Below are 21,436 nucleotides of genomic sequence, written 5' to 3'. Positions count from 1 at the left end.
TTACATTAAAGGATATTATTGTGTATTATGATACACAATATTGAATAGCAACATTTATTTATTTATAGGCTACTCCTGGCAAAATGCATTTACATAAACGAAAGCATAAATTCATCACTAATCTTGTTTATAGTGGAATCTGATTGAATTGGAAAGTTTTTAAATGTTTAAAATATCATGTTTGCTACTCGTTCTGTCGTCAATAAAATAAAATAAAAGAAGTAAAAGTGCATTTTCGTCACAAATGGGGAATTAAATGAAAAAGTTAATTCGCCCCCCCTCTCCATCACGCCCCGCCCCCCTGTGACGTCACATCGGTCTGTTGCGCGACTCCTCTCTCTGTTCACGCGCGTTCCGCGCGCCCTCCCCAACTCGCGCGACTAGAGAGTCGCTCCAGCCTACGACTCAAAGTAGTGTAGACTTGTTTCCCGGCTCCAGCTGTCTCGGGTCTCTCCAGGAATGAGAAGCGATGGCCGGCTCTGCCAACGAGGAGAAAACCTTCAAGAGGTTCCTGGAGCTGTTCCTGCGCGAGATGAGGCCACCTCTCCAAGAGGACGGACCGCTGCCCATGCGCCCCTTGTCGGACCTCATCTCGGAGGACGAGGTGGAAGGGGAATGCCTCGACCTGTGTCTCCAGCACCTGTGCAAATAGTTAAGTAGCGATGCATGCGTTTCACTCACTGTATAACATTAACATTAGAGCGCGTAACAAGAATATGAGGAGCAAGGGCAAAGGGAAACTCATTTCTGGTGATGTGAAGGAGAATTGCATAGAAGTAGAAGCACTGTTATCTCTGTGTGTGTGTGTGTGTGTGTGTGTGTGTGTGTGTGTGTGTGGGTGTGTGTGTGAGAGAGAGTGAGTGAGTGAGTGTGTGTGTGTGTGTGTGTGTGTGTGTGTGTGTGTGTGTGTGTGAGAGAGAGAGAGAGAGAGAAGCGCAGGGACATGCATCACGCGTAATAACTGAAGCACAGTGTCGGATATGATTATTATTATTAATAATACTTCAGTTCCTCACTGTTCCACATCTCAATGGTTTGTGCATTTCGACAAGTTTCAGTTTTAGCCACTTTCAAAGACTAAAATATGAGCTTTTCCTCCAAACTGTAATAGTTCATGTGTCGCTATGATTATTATTATATTGCCAGATGTACTAATTGATATCATAATAACCATATAGGCTATAAGGGAAAATATGACAGATGTGATGTGAAAGCACTGTTTTTTGAACGCATTACACCTCCTTTACGCGCGTCTGTAATCCTCTGTATTTTGCGTCATCGCTGATCAGCTGATATCGATATCTCTTCATCGTTTATCAGTTTGTAATCTGAGCGAACACACACCGCATCCACGACTGGTTTCGATCCCGTGCATCCCGGTCAGCTTTTCCCCTCTCGTGATTCCTGTGGTTGTGTGTGCATCGAGACACACCTGTCTACATCTCCACATACATTCACACGAGAGCATCCCAGTGTAGTGAGATCTCGCGAGCTTTGGGATTCTGGGCGAGATCTGTGGGAAGGGGTTACGTTTGAGAAACTACGTCATTGGCTTGCTATAAATAGCCCATTCAACCCCAGCAGAAGAAGCTTTATGAGCTTTATGAGCATGAGATAGCGACTCATGAGCATCTAATGGCTCTGCTGATAAATGGACAGATAGTTGCACATCTCCTGACTCAGGTGTTTTCATCTGGGACACATTGATTTATTTTTGGTCTCACGTTTCATATTTTTCTGCATCCATTTTGTGGCTATAATGGTGTATATTTTATCGGCTTTTCTTTCAGGGCTGTACATCACCATCACACTAGAATATTATTATACGTTGATTCTATGAATGTTCTATTAGACATTGATTATTATTTCAATTGTATGAATGTTATTAGACTTTAGTATTCGGAATATTATTTGACATTGATAATAAGAATATTCTGAGAATTACTTGTATTATTATTTAAATATTCTGAATATTATTGGATATTAATTCTATGAATAGAAATATTCAACATTGATTAATTGGAATACTCTGAATATTATTGGACATGGATTTTAATCTGAATATTATAAATATTTATAGGCATTAATTATAATTTGAATATTTGAATATTATTTGACATGGATAAGAATATTCAAATAATTACTAGACATTGATTATTATTATTATTATTTAAATAGGTTGAATGTTATTTGACATTGATTATTATCGGAACACTCTGAATATTATTTGACTAATTATTATTTGAATATTCTGTAATTATTATTTGACATTAATTCTCTGAATGTTCTAAGAAATATTAGGCATGGATTATAATTTAAATAGTCTGAATATTATTAGACATTAATTATTATTTGAATAGTATGAAATTATTTGACATTGATAAGAATAATCTGAGAATTACATGTAGTATTATTATTATTATTTAAATAGTCTGAATGTTATGAGACATTGATTATATAATCTGAGTATTCTGAATATTATTTGACATTAATTCTATGAATATTCTTAGAAATATTCGACATAATCTGAATATTCTGAATATTAATAGGCATTAATTATAATTTAAATATTTGAATATTATTTGACATGGACAAGAATATTCAGAGAATTACTAGACATTGATTATTATTATTTTTATTTAAATAGTCTGAATATTATTTGATATTAATTCTGTAAATATTCTAAGAAATAAATCAACGTTAATTGTATTCTGAATATTATTAGACATGGATTATAATCTGAATATTTTGAATATTATTAGACACTGATTCTATGAATATTATAAGAAATATTAGACATGGATTATAATTTGAATAGTCTGAATATTATTAGACATTTGGAATATTATTTGGTTATAATCCGAATATTATTAGAGATCTGTATATTATTATGCACTGATTATTATTTAAATATTATAAATATATAATTTGACATCGATAATAAGAATATTCTTAATATTATTAGGCACCGTTTATAATCTGTGTTATTAGATATGAATCATAACGTGACTATTCAGATGAGTGGTCAATCTAAAATGTGACCTTTGGACACTCGAGTAGCATAAATGATTGAAATCTTGAATATTTGGTTTGAACGCATTTGATCAATTTGGATCTAAACTGTGTGTCCAGCAAACCTTGACCCCCACAGAGAGGTTATTGTTTTCTGTGTTTTAATTTCATTCAAATGTTGCCATGCCTGCTGTGGAGAATCCCCTTTGCTCTCGCACACACACACACACACACACACATCTAGTGCTCGATACCCCAGTGTGTGTGGATTGTCAGATGCTCCTGACCCTCAGGAGAGGGTTATGGTCATTGTGCCTGAGACTGATGTGTGAATGACCTTAACCTGATCGATTTAACCATTTGGCTCTGCGATGCATCATTATTTTATAGTCCGAGTGGTGTGTAACTGTGTATGCATTTATTTCATGAATTCAGATCCCTCAATAATGCATGTTCTTCCGTGTATCCTCGCTCTTCAGCTTCTGTGTGGTGATTCAGCTGAACGTATGATTATTTTGTCGCTGGGCTGAAGATCTAATAATAGTCCTGAGAGAAAAGTGGAGATCCCCTTTGTTCTGTTCCCTCTGGAGTGCGGGGACAGGGTGACTGTGTGTGTGTGTGTGTGTGTGTGTGTGTGTGTGTGTGTGTGTGTGTGTGTGTGTGTGTGTGTGTGTGTGTGTGTGTGTGTGTGTGTGTGTGTGTGTGTGTGTGTGTGAAAAGGAGAAGGGGGATGTGGGTGTGTTTCAGAGCTCCTCTGGTGATGGTGGCGTCTGACTGGGGAAGAATGCAGGTTGTCATTGAATAAGAGCTGATGGATAGAGAAGCAGTGACTCTCAGACCACTCTTCATCACTCTTCTTGTACATTAGTACAGCGCTCTGGCTGCTGCGCTCCTCAATGCTGGATCATTGGGTGGTTTATGTTAAGGACAGCAATGGTTTAGCTTGTGCTTTTTCTTTTCTTCTTGAAGGTCCAGTATTGTACTATAGTCTTCCTCAACTGCTTTTGCTTCAGAATCTAGATTTTATATTGTATGTTGGCACATTTTTTTGCATGTTGTATGATTACATTTTTTATTTTACCGTGCAACTGCTCCATGCGTTTATCTTTTTTATTTTATTTTATTTTTCATTGCATCCACTCCATGCTTTTTGTTTTATTTCTTTATTATTCAATTTTATTTAATTTAATTAAAACATATATTTATTTTATTCTATTTAATTTAATTCAATTTTATTTTATTTTTCCTTGAAAACACTCCATGCTTTTTATTTTATTTCTTTATTAATTTAATTTTGTTTTATTTTATTCTATTTTAATTTTATTTAATTCAATTTTATTTGTCCTTGCAAACACTCCATGCTTTTTATACTATTTATTTATTATGTCATTTTATTTAATTTAATAAATAAAAAAAAAATATATTATTTTATTTTATTTTATTCTATTTAATTAAATTTAATTCTATTTTATTTTATTTTATTCAATTTTATTTTATGTTTCCTTGCAAACACTCCATGCTTTTTATTTTATTTCTTTATTATTTAATTTTATTTAATTTAATTAAAAAAAAATATATATATATATAATATAATATATATATAATTTTATTTTATTCTATGTAATTTTATTTAATTTTATTAAATTTTTTCTTGCAACCACTACATGCTTTTTTGATTTTATTTCTTTATTATTTAATTTAATTTTATTTTTTTAATTTTATTTAATTTTATTTTATTTAATTTTATTTTATTTTATTTTATTTATTTTATTTTATTTTTCCTTGCAACCACTCCATGCTTTTTATTTTATTTCTTTATTATTTAATTTAATTACGTTTTTTTAATAAAATTGTATTTTATTTAATTTAATTTAATTTAATTTTACTTAATTTAATTTTATTTAATTTTATTGTATTGAATTTTTCCTTGCAACCACTCCATGCTTTTTATTTTATATTTAATTTAGTTTAATTAAAAAAAAAAAAATATATATATATATATATATTTTTTTTTATCCTTGCAACCGCTTCATGTTGGCATTGTGTCTCCAAGTGACATTTTTGCCAAAATATTATAGAGTTTGATTGGTTGCACATACTTTACCACTATAAGAATATTTGAAAATATATTTTGCTATTCTAAATGCACAATTATATGTTTAGTTGCATCTTATTATCACAATTCTTTTCGCGACAATCCTTGTGACCCACCCTCATATCTGAATTGTGAAATTCATGATGGCAGTATTTTAAATAATATACAGCGTTTTTACTCCGCAGTATGTTAATGATCTCTCCATTCCAAATCAAGTCAAACAGGAATACCCGTTCTACTTTAGCTGACAGTAAACCTTGGGTGATGTTATCTAGCACAGTCTGGTTTAGTTGTTGTGCTCTGATAAATGGGGATGTGTGGCTAAAAATGGAGGTTGGGATGGAGGCTGTTTCCTCCTCCTGTGGTGAGCAGGCCCTGCGAGCCCATGGGGCGTCCTGATAGACACTAATGGATAGAGGAACGCTCTCCTAAAGCTCATTAAACCCCCGTCTCTCGCAGCTGTAACCACACACATCCAGAGCTACACAAATCTACACAAACCCACACACAAAACAAGCTCAAGGGAGCGCCTATGGTAATGAAACACGGCACGCTCTACACCACAGCTGTGTCATGATAGAATCAATGATGGAGGAAATATCTGTTGCAGACGGAAGTATTTGCATGTTGGAGCATCATATGCCGTGTTCACTCATCTGTGATGGCGAGAGTTTCCCTTTATGTCGAGTGTAGATCATGTTCAGGGTCTTTTTGGATGATTTAAGGTCACATATTTAAGTTTTACATTTGAAATTGAGATCACATTGTATTTTTTAAAGGATACACACACAAATAGGATCATAATATGGCTTAATCTAGTTTCTAGAATTGAAAATTCAGCAGGTTTGTGTTCGGTACAGCTCATTTTTGGGCGAGCCGTCCCTCTCATGGATTCTTCATGATCAGTGTTTGATCAGCGTCACACACACACGACTCGTCCTCTGATGTCTGATCATGACAACATTGATCTGACAATTAAGCAAAACTAATAGCTGTGTATTGTGTCCAGTAGAGCAGACCTGTGTCCAGGTGTTGTCTGGATGAAAGGATGCTGTTTATCATCGGGTCAGTGTGGCCACGTCCGCCCTTGGCCTCTTCACACACACACACACACACACACTGACAGCAGCTGCGCTTCAGATCATCGGCCCCCTCCCGCTCCCATCATACACACTTTCTTTTGTAGAGCTATAATCAGATTTAGATTTATTTCAGCCTCAAAACCAGTGTCTATTGTGTGCCTTCTAAAGAAATATTTATAAAACAACAATCGTACAATGAATGCAATTCTGAATTTGTATTATTAGAACTGTCAATCTACAGCTTTAATCAAATTACGATATGCTGCTTAATCATATTAATCATAGATATTACTATCAGGGGTGCACAGTATGTTGGTTATCTTATCACGCAGTTTTATATATAGTATATCAAATTAATATAATGATATTTAATAGGGCTTGGTATCGATACAGACGTCCTGATTCGATTCTGATTCACAAGGCCTTGATTCGATTACCCTGCATCTCAATGTGCATACTATCCACCCTCTCCGCCCTAAATAGGATTGAATATTACTATCATAATAGAATAGATAGTATGCACATTGAGATGCAGGCTTAGATTCTGATTCACAAGGCCTTGATTCGATTAGATTCTGATTCACAAGGCCTTGATTCGATTTGATTCCGATTCACAAGGCCTTGATTTGATTCGATTCTGATTCACAAGGCCTTGATTCGATTTGATTCCGATTCACAAGGCCTTGATTTGATTCGATTCTGATTCACAAGGCCTTGATTCGATTTGATTCCGATTCACAAGGCCTTGATTCGATTAGATTCTGATTCACAAGGCCTTGATTCGATTTTATTCTGATTCACAAGGCCTCGATTTGATTCAGATTCACAAGGCCTCGATTCGATTCGATTTCTGATTCACAAGGACTCAATTCGATTTGATTAGATTAGATTCAGATTCACAAGGCCTTGATTCGCTTCGATTCAGATTCACATGGCCTCGATTCTATTCCCATTCACAAGGCCTCGATTCGCTTCGATTCAGATTCACAAGGCCTCGATTCGCTTCGATTCAGATTCACAAGGCCTCGATTCGATTCCAATTCAGATTTACAAGGCCTCGATTCAATTTCAGATTTCTGATTCACAAGGACTCAATTCGATTTGATTAGATTAGATTCAGATTCACAAGGCCTTGATTCGCTTCGATTCAGATTCACATGGCCTCGATTCGATTCCCATTCACAAGGCCTCTGTTCACTTCGATTTAGATTCACAAGGCCCCGATTCGATTCCCATTCACAAGGCCTCGATTAGATTCTGATTCACAAGGCCTCGATTCGATTCTGATTCACAAGGCCTCGATTTGATTCTGATTCACAAGGGCTCGATTCGATTATGATTCACAATGCCTTGATTCGCTTCAATTCAGATTCACAAGGCCTTGATTCGATTACGATTCACAAGGCCTTGATTCGATTACGATTCACAAGGCCTCGATTTGCTTCGATTCAGATTCACAAGGCCTCGATTCGATTCCCATTCACAAGGCCTCGATTCACTTCGATTCAGATTCACAAGGCCCCAATTCGATTCCCATTCACAAGGCCTCGATTAGATTCTGATTCACAAGGCCTCAATTTGATTCTGATTCACAAGGCCTCGATTCGATTCTGATTCACAAGGCCTTGATTCGATTACGATTCACAAGGCCTTGATTCGATTACGATTCACAAGGCCTCGATTCGCTTCGATTCAGATTCACAAGGCCTCGATTCGATTCCCATTCACAAGGCTACGATTCACAAGGCCTTTATTCGATTACGATTCACAAGGCCTCGATTCACTTCGATTCAGATTCACAAGGCCTCGATTCGATTCCCATTCACAAGGCTTCGATTAACTTCGATTCAGATTCACAAGGCCCCGATTCGACTCCCATTCACAAGGCCTTGATTCGATTCTGATTCACAAGGCCTCGATTCGATTCTGATTTACAAGGCCTCGATACGATTCTGATTCACAAGGCCTCGATTCGATTCTGATTCACAAGGCCTCGATACGATTCTGATTCACAAGGCCTCGATACGATTCTGATTCACAAGGCCTCGATACGATTCTGATTCACAAGGCCTCGATTCGATTCTGATTCACAAGGCCTCGATGCGATTCTGATTCACAAGGCCTCGATACGATTCTGATTCACAAGGCCTCGATTCGATTCTGATTCACAAGGCCTCGATGCGATTCTGATTCACAAGGCCTTGATTCGATTACGATTCACAAGGCCTCGATTCACTTGGATTCCAATTCACAAGGCCTCGATTCGATTCCTAGTCACTGCTGTCAATCAAATCGTTCATTAAATGTTCGCGATTATGTAAAAAACCTACTTTTGTGAACTAGTCCTAGATTTTTCTCAATAAAACCAATGCAGTACAATTCTCTGGACTCTCTTGGTCAATATTTATAAAATAAAATTGAACTTTACCCTTTGGATAGCTATAGCAGGGCCATTTAGAAAATGACGTATTATTTTATTTTTGGACATATTGATCTAAGTTTGCTTTTTGATCAGTAATGCAATAATGCATGTTAAATGCATTCGCCAAGCAACGTTTGTAGAGTATCTTACTTATCCTTTGAACTTATAGAGTGTCTTTCTTATCCTTTGCATGCTCTCAAGTGCTCAGAATACCATCAGATCCTTGCAACGCTTTAAACCCCATGCGGCTCTCCTATTGCCTGTAATTGAATTTCATTTTCTGAGTAATAGCTTGCAGCTGAAACCACAAAACACAGTGAGGAATATTTGATCAATAAACCAATCCAGCTCATTGCCTCCCCTAGGCCTCTAGGACTGTGTGTTCATCTCCACTGTGATCAGACCTGACACTTAAGAGAAGCGAGCGTGGCTCCCCTCAGCTTGTTTTCATTTCAGCTGACGGCAGAATGAACTAGCCTCCGCTTCGACAGTCTATATGGACAAATTTAGACCTGCACTGGGACAAACAAGGCTGACAGCAGTGGCCAAGAAGAGAGAGAGAGAGAGAGAGAGAGAGAGAGAGAGAGAGAGAGAGAGAGAGAGAGAGAGAGAGAGAGAGAGAGAGAGAGAGAGAGAGAGAGAGAGAGAGAGACGCTCCTCAAGGATTCACAAGTCATTACTTATAAACCACCGTTGGCATCCACAGCCGTTATTTGCACTTCCGTGAATGATGTTTTCTGGGCCAGATATTAATTAGAACTCGGCTTAAGGTCTTCTCTCTTTTTCGTTTTTCCCTAAATGTGCCTCTTGGGAGGTCAGGAGTGGATAAGAGAGAGCCAAAGACCAGATTGTCTTGTCTTTTTACTGTTCAGAGATCAGGATGCTTCATCTCAAAGGGGACAGTGTGTACGGATCTGCGTGTGTCTATAAATGAGCATTTAAAGTGCTCTTATTATGGTTTTTCGAATATTCCCTCTCATGCAGTGTGTAATATCGCTGTTTGTGAATGTAAAGGTTCAAAAGTTGGAAGGATAAATTAAGTTATTGTCTCCCAAAAGAAAGAATCGACTCTGAATCGCCTAAACGAGTCGTTTGTAATTTGAATCCGGTTCTATGTCACTAGAAAAGACATTTGCATAATGCCCACCTATGTTGAACATCATCCGCCCACAAACTTGACCCGCCGTCAAACGCCATTTTACTGACGACTGCGTCTCAAATCTCGGATTAACAAAACGCTTGCTCTTAGAGATGGGTCAATACCAGTTTATGTGGACCAGCTCCTCAGAATCACAACCTGTACGTATGAATAATTATTGATGTGTACATTTTCTCCCGGGTGTTCAAAATACACAAATTTGTGTTTTATATTGTGTAAGTTTCCGGCTAACTCACGATATGTCTTACTGAAATACTTCTGCTCATCAGCTGTGGGCCACCTTTGCCTAAAACTGTGTGTATTAATGCAGATCATCTGTCGTTCTTACTACTGTGAGTAAAGATAAAGGATGGAGCGAGATTTATTTCACAAGCGTTTATGCTCCATCAGTCATTCATGTTAGCGCTGGGCTAACGTATGCGCTGTTATTGATACAGTTCCCACATGTGCGCCGCAATAAATCAGAAACACACACACGGGTTTGTTGATGAACACACACTTGTTAATGCTGATGGTGAGGAATTACAGCTGCAACATCTCATAATGAAAATGAACGGGATTCGATTAATTAATTTATTTTGTTTGCATAGACTTTCTGAGAGCAAAAGATACCATGGACTTCAGCATGAAATGGTTGTTACGCTACATTTTACTTCTGTATTTCTGTGTTAAACTGAATATTTAGCAAGAAAATGAAAACGAATGAACAGGACTTGATTGGATCCAGTGAAGTTTTGACAAATAAGATGTGTCAGATGTGGAGTAAGGTATGACATTTTTTTTTATACAATTTTTATTTAGAATAATGCACACAGATGACCTGTATTTTTGTAGGCCAAAGCATTTTAGCATTTCCTGTTCCATGGTCTGGCATGTGTTTTTTGAGTGGGAGCCTGAAATAAGGTCTGTGGTTAAACACAAGCTCAGAATTTTTTCACATTTTACTCTACGGCATAAAACACACCAGTAACACCCCACTCGCTCTCACGTGTATTGTGTGAGGGAAAGTTATTATATGAGTATCGGTGAACCCACTGCAATTGAAATAGGCGGTTGCTGCAGACGTTGTCGGGACATTAACTCACACTTTCAAGGAATATTTCTTTCAAAATAAAGACTAAGAGTTGTCGAAAGCTTGGTGTCGAGCGAGTGTGGTGTATTTCATTCATAGCCTAACGGTTAGCTTTTTATTTTTACTGATAGGCTTCAAAATTCATAAAAGTTGTGTTCATTTGTGAGAATTATATCAATGGACAAAATGTGCCAGTATCATCAACTTGTGTCTGTGATAATCAAAAGCAATGGGTAAATCTGGGTTGGCCTAAACCTGGGACCCAGAAAAAAAAAGTGTTTTGAATTTAGTATTTTTTCATGTCATTACATTGTTTAGAGCATAAGAAACAAATGGGGGAAAAAAAACATTTTTGAAAAATTACATTTTATTCTCATGTTATGATATGTCCTCTGTAGTTGACACCAGGACTCAGTTGTTAAAAAAAATAAATGACATGAATTTACATGTATAGGCAAAAACAAATGGGATTTATTTTTAATTCACCAATACATTTTTAGGTTTCAGGATTTTTTTTAAACAAACTTTGTTTAAAGATGATTCTGAATTATGTTCTGAAAGATATAACGGAATGCATTGATGTACCATTTTACTTTATGAAATATGAAATGGCCATACTTGGATTTTCCCATTCAATACACTGCATCTAATTTGCATATTAATGTGTTCTTGGTGCAACATGTAATGAAAAAATAAGTGTAATAATGGGAGTAATAATTGGCAACATTTTAATAATATCTAATATTTCATAGGAATATTGATATGTAATTTCTTTCCCTATTAACTTGTTATGTCTCCAAAATGCCGGATAAACATGATTTAAGTCCTGGCGTCTCAACAGTGGACATTTATGAAATCAATGCCCCTGTTTTGTAACAGAAAGTCATATTTTGATTAGAAACCCCATAACATTTTCCTGAGATGTGGATTTTTAACAAACAATTTGAAAATTAATCAGATTTAAATTATAATTAAAAAATATGATAATATTTCCATAAGAGTGCTAAACATTAATGTCAGCCATTTTTAAAGACCAAGAAGAAGTTGTTGTCCTGGTGAAACCTCCAAACATGTGGTATCTCTGAAAAGCCCCAAATATGCTCTTTACAGGACATCCGACTGTGACATATGACATGTATGACGTCAGAGAAATTCACTCAAATATAATGTCCTCTACAGTGGACAAAGGTCTATTCGTGGGTCCAAGGAGGTTAAACACATCCTCACTGCAGCGCTCCATAAGATCAGGCGAATGTTTGGAGGACGTTAATAAGATCCATTTTGGTTTGATATTGACTTGAAAGTGCAAATGTCTTCCCGGATTGGGGTCAGTGTAATGCGCTATAATACGTGTGTTTTCTTGGACTCTCGTCAACAGGCTTTCATTCATCCCTCAAAAACAAAAAAAGCCCCTGTGCCAGATTACATAAACCTTAGAGCACAAAAACACAAGCATTGTCCTCCCCGTATAGAGTGTCTCCCTCACAGGTCCTGCAAGGTTGTGTCTTCCTGCCTGTTTTTCATTTGTTTAAAAGAGGTCCATCACCTCCTCTCAAACTGCCGGCTGGCTAATTGAATGGAAGTATGATTGATTCCCCGCTTCTCTGCCGTCGCAGAGCAATTAAGCTGAGTGGGTTGGACGGGGGCTGGATTTCATTCTGTTCGGTGCTGGCGCGCTCAGGTGCGTCGTTCGGTTCGCTGCACTTTCAAAAGGCAAAGTTCACCCTTTAAGAAGAGTAGTGTGTTTGAAATACCAAAGCTTTGAAACCTTTAATCAGTTATGGCATTTGGAAGAATCACTGTGTTGTTGTTATGTTCTATCCAATAATGCAAGTTCTTTATATAGTACATTAGGGATGGATAACTAGCTGTCGGACAACTGACTAGTTGTTTGTTGGCACCTTGAGCAAGGCACTTTACTCCGTGTTGCTCCAGGGGGATTGGCCCTGTAGTAAGTGCATTGTAAGTCGCTCTGGATAAAAGCGTCTGCCAAATGCATAAATGTAAATGTCTTAAATATAGGAGAAAAATAGCGAAGTAATTTTGATGTGCCACACTTCCTGCGGCCAGCAGGTGGCGCTGTGACTAAGTGAATATTGTCATGTAGATGACGTCTTCGAGTCAGGACTCTTATGCTGCGTTCACACCAAAATCGCGTCTACCACGTCTCGTTGGACGCTTGAACATTTTGAATCCATTCGCGCGTCCACAGTGAATTGGACGCGTGTATAAATCGAGCGTTTGAAGCGAAATAGACGCACGTTCAAGGCGCTCCAGGAGAAATATGTCATTAAACACCACTCTGCCTCTTTTCATTTTCATTAAAAAAATATATTAAACATTAATAGCCACACACATGTGGTCCAGGCAACGCCTACATTATCTTCACTGCATGTATATTTAAATATCCTAAAAAAATAAAGTTATGAAACTTCTCTTTGCCCTCAGTCAAAACGATTTGGCAGACAACAAATGATGATTTATGAGAGCAAAGATCGGCCTTTAGATCCACACAAGATGAACCAGTACAGGCCATCAGAGCCAGTGGAAGACGGCAGAAGGACTGGCCGAGGAAAGGCTGCTCTCGCTGGGGTTAATGAGCGCTGAGCGCCCGGTGATCCACTGGAGCTCACAACTCCAAAAATGCAAGATCATTTTTTTAAATAGGTGCTCTCTTTATAAATAAACCACAGATTTGAGCTTTAAAGCTACACTGTGTGATATTTTCCCCCATCTAGTGGTGAACTTGTATATGACCATCCAGTGAATTTTAGTTTCTGTGCTGTTCAATTCCGATTTCGTTTTAACTCCTACGGTGGCCGATTTAGTCCAAGATTAATATGGCTTCCAGTTCGACCTCGTCCACATTCGACACTGTGCCTGTGGGATATTCTGTGCGCAGTGGGATGGTTGGAACTCAACTGGCCTAATTATTCGGCTAGAAAGAACTGCAGCTAATCCAGAGTGAACTTTGATGATAGTAATGTTTATTCAGTCATCCAATTGCAAGGCATAAACAGGTTTGCATGGATATGTACATAAATGTGGTTTCTGTGAGAGAACAAATTAGGATGGTAAATATACATGATAATGACATGACAGAATATACACAGTTAAGAACTGTATAACTATACTTATAAGTTACATTTGTATAATGTAACCGTAAACCAGAGCTTATTGTACCACATATAGGCGCTAAATGCAGCTGCATTAAAAGGAGCGGAGCTGCCGCTGCTAACAAGCGGTGTCCGGTTACAAAAGTGTGTGCGCAGGTTTAACGTTAGCACTGCAGTGCGCTCTGTATAACAAGTGTTAATATGCCGATCAGACCTGATACATATTTCCATCAACATACATTACAAGCAAATATTTTCTATAAACGAATAAACATTGTTAATAACTGAATGACTATTCAAATAGGTGAGCATTACGCTATTGTATGTTGACACAAAAATACTTCTGAGGTAACATCAACTGAATTACATGATGACACACTCTGAAACACATCCACAATGACAATAACTATTATTACTTACGGAGTTATTAACGCACAGAAATACCACACAAGGAAAAACAGACTTTTGAGGAATAAACAAGCCAGGAAAACTCCGTATAACTCTGTTACTGGAGCTGCTGAGATGAAAACTCTCTGCGCATGCACCAGACAAGTCTGAACAAGTTGACGCCCGGTTGACGCGCACAGTGTTAAAACCGGTTAAAAACGCGAAAGGCGAAGCTTGAATTTACGGGTATGTCCCTCTTTGGCTAATGCACTTTCAAGATGGAGGGGCAACATGGCGACCACCGTTAGATCCCATTACCTTATGTATTTTCAATGGCATATTATAAACTTACGAGAATACTTTATTACTTGAAAGAAGTAAATATACATTAATGAGCACATATATTTTTGAAAGAACTAAGTGTTTTTAGCTAAGAATAGACTAAAAAAGTTACACAGTGTAGCTTTAAACAACTACATTCTCACCTGAAAAAGTCTTAAAACTACCTTTTGTGACACAATAGTAGTATTTTTAAATTATGTGGGATTTCTCATCACGTCACTTTACCACGTGACAGCAGCGAGCAGGCTCCTGATTGGTTAACGCGGCGAATAGACGCCAAAGTTCAGATTTTTCAACTCGGGCCTCTAACGCGAATTCGCTTCAAACGCATGATTGAACAAAAAGCACAACTCGCGCAAGACGCTCAATTCGCGTCAAATTCGCATCAAATTCGCATCATTCGCGCGAACGAGGCGGAATCGCATTTATCTCGCCGCAGGACACGCTATGTACAAAACGCTATTTATGGTTAAAATTTCTTTAAAAAAATGACAATTTCAAAGTTAAGACTTTGTTTCATATCAACTTGCTCTGTCCTGTCTGTCGGCGTGTTGTCAGTGTCCTCTTTACACCGCGATGTGTTTTCTCTACGTGAGAATGTGTGTGTGTGGTGTGAGAGCGCCATGGCTTGTCGAACATAGCAACAGTAACTAAAGGGGGCGGGTCTTTGCAAACTTGCCTCTTGCGAACTGAACGTGCGAATGAGGTGAAATCACGTCTATCGCACCACAGGACCTCCAGATGCGTCAACGCGCTTTTCCATTGACTTAACATTGAAATCACTCGCTCCTGACACTCTATTCGCTCTTTGGCTCTTTTCGCAGCATTATGCTGCGTTCACATCGAATGCGAATTGAGTGCCTGGTGCGAGTGATTTCCATGTTAAATCGTGTTAAGCCAGATTAAGATGGATATGTTTATTAACCAAGTAGTGTACATTTATAATATCAGTAATTTATTGATTATCATAAAATATAATTGTTCTAGTGCTGTCAAATCGATTAATCGCATCCAAAATAAGTGTTTACATTATATATGAGTGTGTAGTGTGTATAATTATGATGTATATATAAATATATAAATACATTATTATATATGTATATAAAATGTTTTATTATATAATATAAATGATATGAATATATACAGTATATACATGCAAATATCTCTTAAATATATACATGCATGTGTGTGTATACACAAACATTTATTTTGGATGCGATTCATCGTCATTATTCTAATATAAATATTTTTTCGTTTTTAGGGATGATTTTTTAAAACAAATGGCTGATATTGGACATTTTCCGGTCGGTATTTAGATATTTAAATGTTTATTCCTATTATTAAAACGGAGATATTTTTTCTTTAATTTTCCTTTGTGTACATTATAATGTTGTAATGCCTAAATTCACTTACAAAGTCTTCAAAAACATGCCTGGTTTCATTTTTGTTGTCCTCTGTCTAGCTGCTTTTACATAAATGCCCCCTAAAAACATCATCAGGGTCAAGTCATCCCAGTTTTATACGGATTCCTTCAGCCTGATTAGTCCTTCAGGGAACCCACGACGGGTCTTTTCTTTTACTTCAAAGCCAGATTTTGATCTTTACCCTTCAGTTGGTTCCCTCGCCTCTCTCTCTCTTCACTTTCTCATTCTTCCTCTCTATATTGTGCTGACCAGTCCTGTGAGCAGGACTCTCCTGGGATGGAAAACGACTCTCTGTGGTAATCCCTTAATCAACAGGCAGTGCTGGGATTACTATGGGCTGCCCCGGCGCTGAAGCTCTTGCCCTTCCACTTGATATTCAGCCCGTCGTTCATTTAACACTCTCTGAGATCTACAGGGTCTGAATGTCCCATTGCAATATCACTGAGGGCAGAAGTGGACACAATGTCCAGATGAGTGCTTCATTAGCCGGTGCTTCTCTATAAAACGAGCCAATCACGGCTGTGCCTTACAGCGATTTTACAACGGATGATGTTAGAGTCGGTGCACAAAATATCATATAGTTTATAGCAAAAAGTAGCAACACACAAAAGCATTTTTAATTGACAGAGAATTAGATCTGATTTATTTGATTTCCTTTTTTTTCCAACTATGCATATGCGTGTGTGTATTAGTATTCAGCATAACATTTATTTTGGAGGTTTGATTATACAGTGTTTCTTTGTGTTTAAAAAACTTAAACACAATTAAATTAGATTTTCACATTAAAAGAAACAAGTAAACAACCTATAGGTTATCAGTGCTATTTTAGTATTATTATTATATTTTAACAATATAGCTTTTATTTTTGTATTTTCAGTTTTTGTTTTAATTTTTTGTAATTTTGTTATTTGCTTTTGTCATTTTTATTATTTAATAATTTTAGTTCTTTATTTTATTTCAGTTGCATTTATAACAATTATAGTTTTTCACCTAGTCTTATATTTTATTTAAAAATAAAATATCATTTTGAATAGTTTTAATTCTAGTTTAATTCAACTATGATGTATATTCTCTGGTTTGCAGATATTTTAAAGTATAATTCAAGGTTTTGCTTAATCTTTAACTCTAGTAAAGAATGTCGAGGAGTTGTTTTGTGCTGGGATGAAGTCTTAAAATTGCTTTTTTAAATGCCTCTTTTGTTGAGCAAAATGCCAAAAACTGTGGGCACATTTAATCTCTCTTAATCCTGACACTTGATGTCTCCAATCTGGCTCTGAAAAATGAGTTTCTCACTTTTTCTCTCTTTCCTGCCCTGACTTTTTCCTCTTTTGCCTTCCCTTCTCTCCTGTAGTTGCAATTCCCCCCCCCCCCCCCCCAGCTGTTTTACTTCAGGTTTTGTCCAGACTTGCAAACACTTGATGTTATAGTGAACTTTGTTGTGTTGCAGCATCTTTTTGAACATGTTCGCACCAAATCTGAAATACACTATATTGCCAAAAGTTTTGGGACGCCTGCCTTTACATACACATGAGCTTTAATGCCATCCCATTCTTCATCTGTAGGGTTTAATATGGAGTCGGCCCACCCTTCACAGCTCTAACAGCTTCAGCTCTTCTTTCCTCAAGGTTTAGGAGTGTGTTTATGGGGATTCTTCTAGAAGCGCATGTGTGAGGTCAGGCACTGATGTTGGACGAGAAGGCCTGGCTCTCAGTCTCCACTCTAATTCATCCCAAAGCTGTTCTATCGGGTTGAGGTCAGGACTCAAGTTCCTCCACACCAAACTCGCTCATCCATGTCTTTATGGAGACGCTTGTGCACTGGTCAGTCATGCTGGGACAGGAAGAGGCCGTCCCAAAACTGGTCCCACAAAGTTGGGAGCATAAAATTGTCCAAAATATCTTGGTGAAGCATTAAGAGTTCCTTTCACTGGATCTAAGGGGCCAACCCCTAAAAAACAACCCACCCCATAATCCCCCCTCCACCAAACTTTACACTTGGCACAATGCAGTCAGGCAAGTCCCGTTTTCCTGGCAAACGCCAAACCCAGACTCGTCCATGGGATTGTCAGACAGAGAAGCGTGATTGGTCACTCAGAGAACACGTCTCCACTGCTCTTGAGTCCAGTGGCGGCGCGCTTTACCCCACTGCATCCCACACTTTGCGTTGCACCTGGTGATGTTAGGCTTGGATGAGCTGCTCGGCCATGGAAACCCATTCCATGAAGCTCTACACACTGTTCTTGAGCTCATCTGAAGGCCACAGGAGTTTGGAGGTCTGGAGCTCTTGACTTCTGTGACCCTCAGCATGCGCTGACCCCGCTCTGTGATTTCACTTTGTGGCTGAGTTGCTGTTGTTCCCAATCGCTTCCACTTTGTTATAATCCCACTATCAGTTGAGCGTGGAATATTTAGTATAATATTTGGACTTATTGCACAGGTGTCCACCAATCACGGCCCCACGCTTGAGTTCTCTGAGCTCCTGAGAGCGGCCCATTCTCTCACTAATGTGTGTAGAAGCGAACACACACACACACACACACGCACACACGCTCCTGAGAGCGGCCCATTCTCTCACTAATGTGTGTAGAAGCGTCTGCAGGCCTAGAGCTTGATTTATACACCAGTGGCCATGAAGGGATTGAACACCTGAACTCAGTGATTTTGAAGGGGTGTCATTCACCAATGATAAGTTATTATAAATTATTTAATTGTCCAAATGTCAAATAATTCAGTTGTGTTTTCAGACATTTTTCCAAACAATTTTTTGGCCTCATATTTAGTGCAAGTAGTTTTGGTGCAAAATGTTTTTTAAGCATCTGGATCAGAGGTTTATGGTTTTGCTGACCTCTTTGGCGGGAACCCAGCGGTTGAGGAGGTCTAGATGAAATGTAATGCTCAGTTTAATGGTTTAAACCTCATTTTGTTCCGTCTGAATATGGATCACGTCCTGAGAAAAGTGTGCTGGTTTCAGAAGGCGTCCTTGTAGAGGACGGAGAAAGTGGACTAGCTGGAGTGGATGACCCAATACAGTGTGCTGGTGTGTGTGTGTGTGTGTGTGTGTGTGTGTGTATCCTCTCCCTTGATCATTACTTTCCACCTATAGTCCCTGGGCTGTGGAACTGGGGCTGTGTGGAGGCAGAGCAGTAAAGTGACCTACATTACACTGCTTCCCTGGATCTGGAGCTCGTCAGCTCACAGACACGCCATATTCATGTATATTTCACAATGTTTTATGGCTGACATCACGTGTACAGTGCAATTTGACACATGTACACACTGTAAACCCGAATAAGTTGGGCTAACTCAAAAAATTGGAGGTAATCAGTTCCAACAAATTACGATGTTCCCAATTTTAAGTAAGCAGAACTATGAAGTTTTGAGTTTGTAGTACACTCTAAAAAATGCTGGGTTAAAAACAACCCATTTTGGGTTGAAAATGGACTAACCCAGCAATTGGGTTGTTTTAACCCAGTGAATGGGTCGTTTTAACCCAGCGTTTGGGTTAATTGTTTGCTTAAAACAACCCAATCGTTGGGTTAAAACAACCCAAATGCTTTTTACCCAGCATTTTCTAGAGTGTACTCATTCTAGCAATTAGCATACAATATTTAGTTAATTAACTTTTTATTTTGAGTTCTTGCAAATCAAATGAGTTATTTACTTCACTCTAAACTCTAATAAGTTGTCAGAACTCAAAAAAGTTGAATGAGAATGTTAACTAGAGCATGGTTTAGCACTTACTGAATGAGTACAGCAACTTAAAGCATGTAACATGTAGCATGTGCCACTTGTCGGTGATGGTAATTTGCCAAAAACGCAAATAGACTCTTCTAAATTAGCATGACAAAACATTAATCTCTACTAAAGCTTCCTTACCATTAATCTTTAACAAAACAAAAAAACATTAAATAACACTTAATGTTAGCATTTACTCTCCCTTTAGAGTGCCATGGGCAAAGCATGCTGGGAAATAAAAAATCCCAGCCCAGTTTTGGTTAAATTTGTCTAAATTGCAGGAAATGAGTTCATACAACTCAAAACAGTTCAGATTACTTGAAATATGTCAGTGCTGTGAACTCAAAAGAACAAGAAAGTTCTAAATACTCATGACAGTTCGTTTAACTGAACTCATTTAAGTTTGTTCTACTCAAACCAATTAAGTATTTTGAGCGTTAAGGTTTACAGTGCACCTTAAATGGATAGTTCACCCAAAAATTAATATTGATTTTCTTCTGTGGAACATTAAAGAAGATATTTTGAAGACCCACAAAGTTTTGGTCACCATTGTATGGACTAAAAGTCTCACACCGAATCCGTAAAGAAATGTACAATTAACTTCAATGTTTAAGTAATTTCAACTTAAATTATATTAAACTGACTTAAAATATATAGTTGAATATTGCATATACTGTCATAACTTATTGATCATATTCAACAGTGCAATACAATATTGATTAAATTGATGTTATTATTATAAATATTAGAATACAAAAGTAATCCATCCTACATTTTCACTTTTTCCATTTTAGGGTAGACTGGCTTGAAAGAAAAACCCCAAATATAAAAATAATGAAGTTTAATAACCCACTTATGCTCACCCAAATACTGCAAAAATAGTAATATTGTGAAATATTATTCCAAAATAAAAATAACTCTTTTCTATTTGAATATATTTAAAGGTATTCCTGTGATGGAAAAGCTGAATTTTCAACAGCCATCCCTCAGAAATCATTCTAATATATAATAATTTTGTGGAAACCGTGATGCATTCTTTGATGAATCAAAGGAACAGCATTTATTTGAAACCTTATAATTATCTTTACTGTCACATTTGATCAATCTAATGTGTCTCAAAAATCATGTGTGCTGAATAACAGTATTAAAATATTTATTCACAAAAAAAATCTTACTGTCAAATAACCACTTGCTACCAGCCGTAGTTACCAACAGAAGCTTATAACAGAAAGATTGCAGGTTCAATCTCAAGTAGAGTTGACCTATGACCTGGATCCTGGTCAATTCTCATAGAGGCACTTGACCCAAGGCCACTTCATCTACTAAATGCAAGCAGAACATTATTCCAGTCGTACCTTTTCAAGTGTCGGAAAGTGCCCAGATTCTTGTTGTGCCATTGCAGTGGGTGGCGTTTCTGGGTCATGACATTGACTTAGTTCCAGTCGAGTGAATGTCAAGACCCCAGAGTGACATTTGTCAGTTTCCAATGACTGAGGTTAGAGCACATTTGCAGCTTACATGTCCATGGCTCTACTTGTGCAGCGGTCTTTAGATTGCTAATCCAATCTGCTGTGGGTTATGTAACTCAATC

General features: G+C 37.6%; 1 protein-coding gene across 2 annotated transcripts in view; it reads left to right on the top strand.

Annotated features, from left to right (window-relative positions):
* The first annotated feature begins 345 nt into the window (after window positions 1–345).
* Window positions 346–21,436, top strand: part of ppm1e (protein phosphatase, Mg2+/Mn2+ dependent, 1E) — an 88,834-nt gene continuing 67,743 nt past the window's right edge. For both annotated transcript variants that reach the window (XR_013815572.1, XM_079804572.1), the window contains exon 1: window positions 346–651. Coding sequence is in view for 1 of the 2 variants with exons in the window: in XM_079804572.1 (XP_079660698.1) it covers window positions 470–651 (182 nt within the window). In the remaining variant the exon portion in view is untranslated. The remainder of the gene's footprint in view (window positions 652–21,436) is intronic.

The sequence above is a fragment of the Gobio gobio genome (genome assembly GCF_949357685.1).
Source record: "Gobio gobio genome assembly, chromosome: 22".
Taxonomy (NCBI): Eukaryota; Metazoa; Chordata; class Actinopteri; order Cypriniformes; family Gobionidae; genus Gobio; species Gobio gobio.
This window is presented reverse-complemented; position numbering and strand designations above follow the sequence as displayed.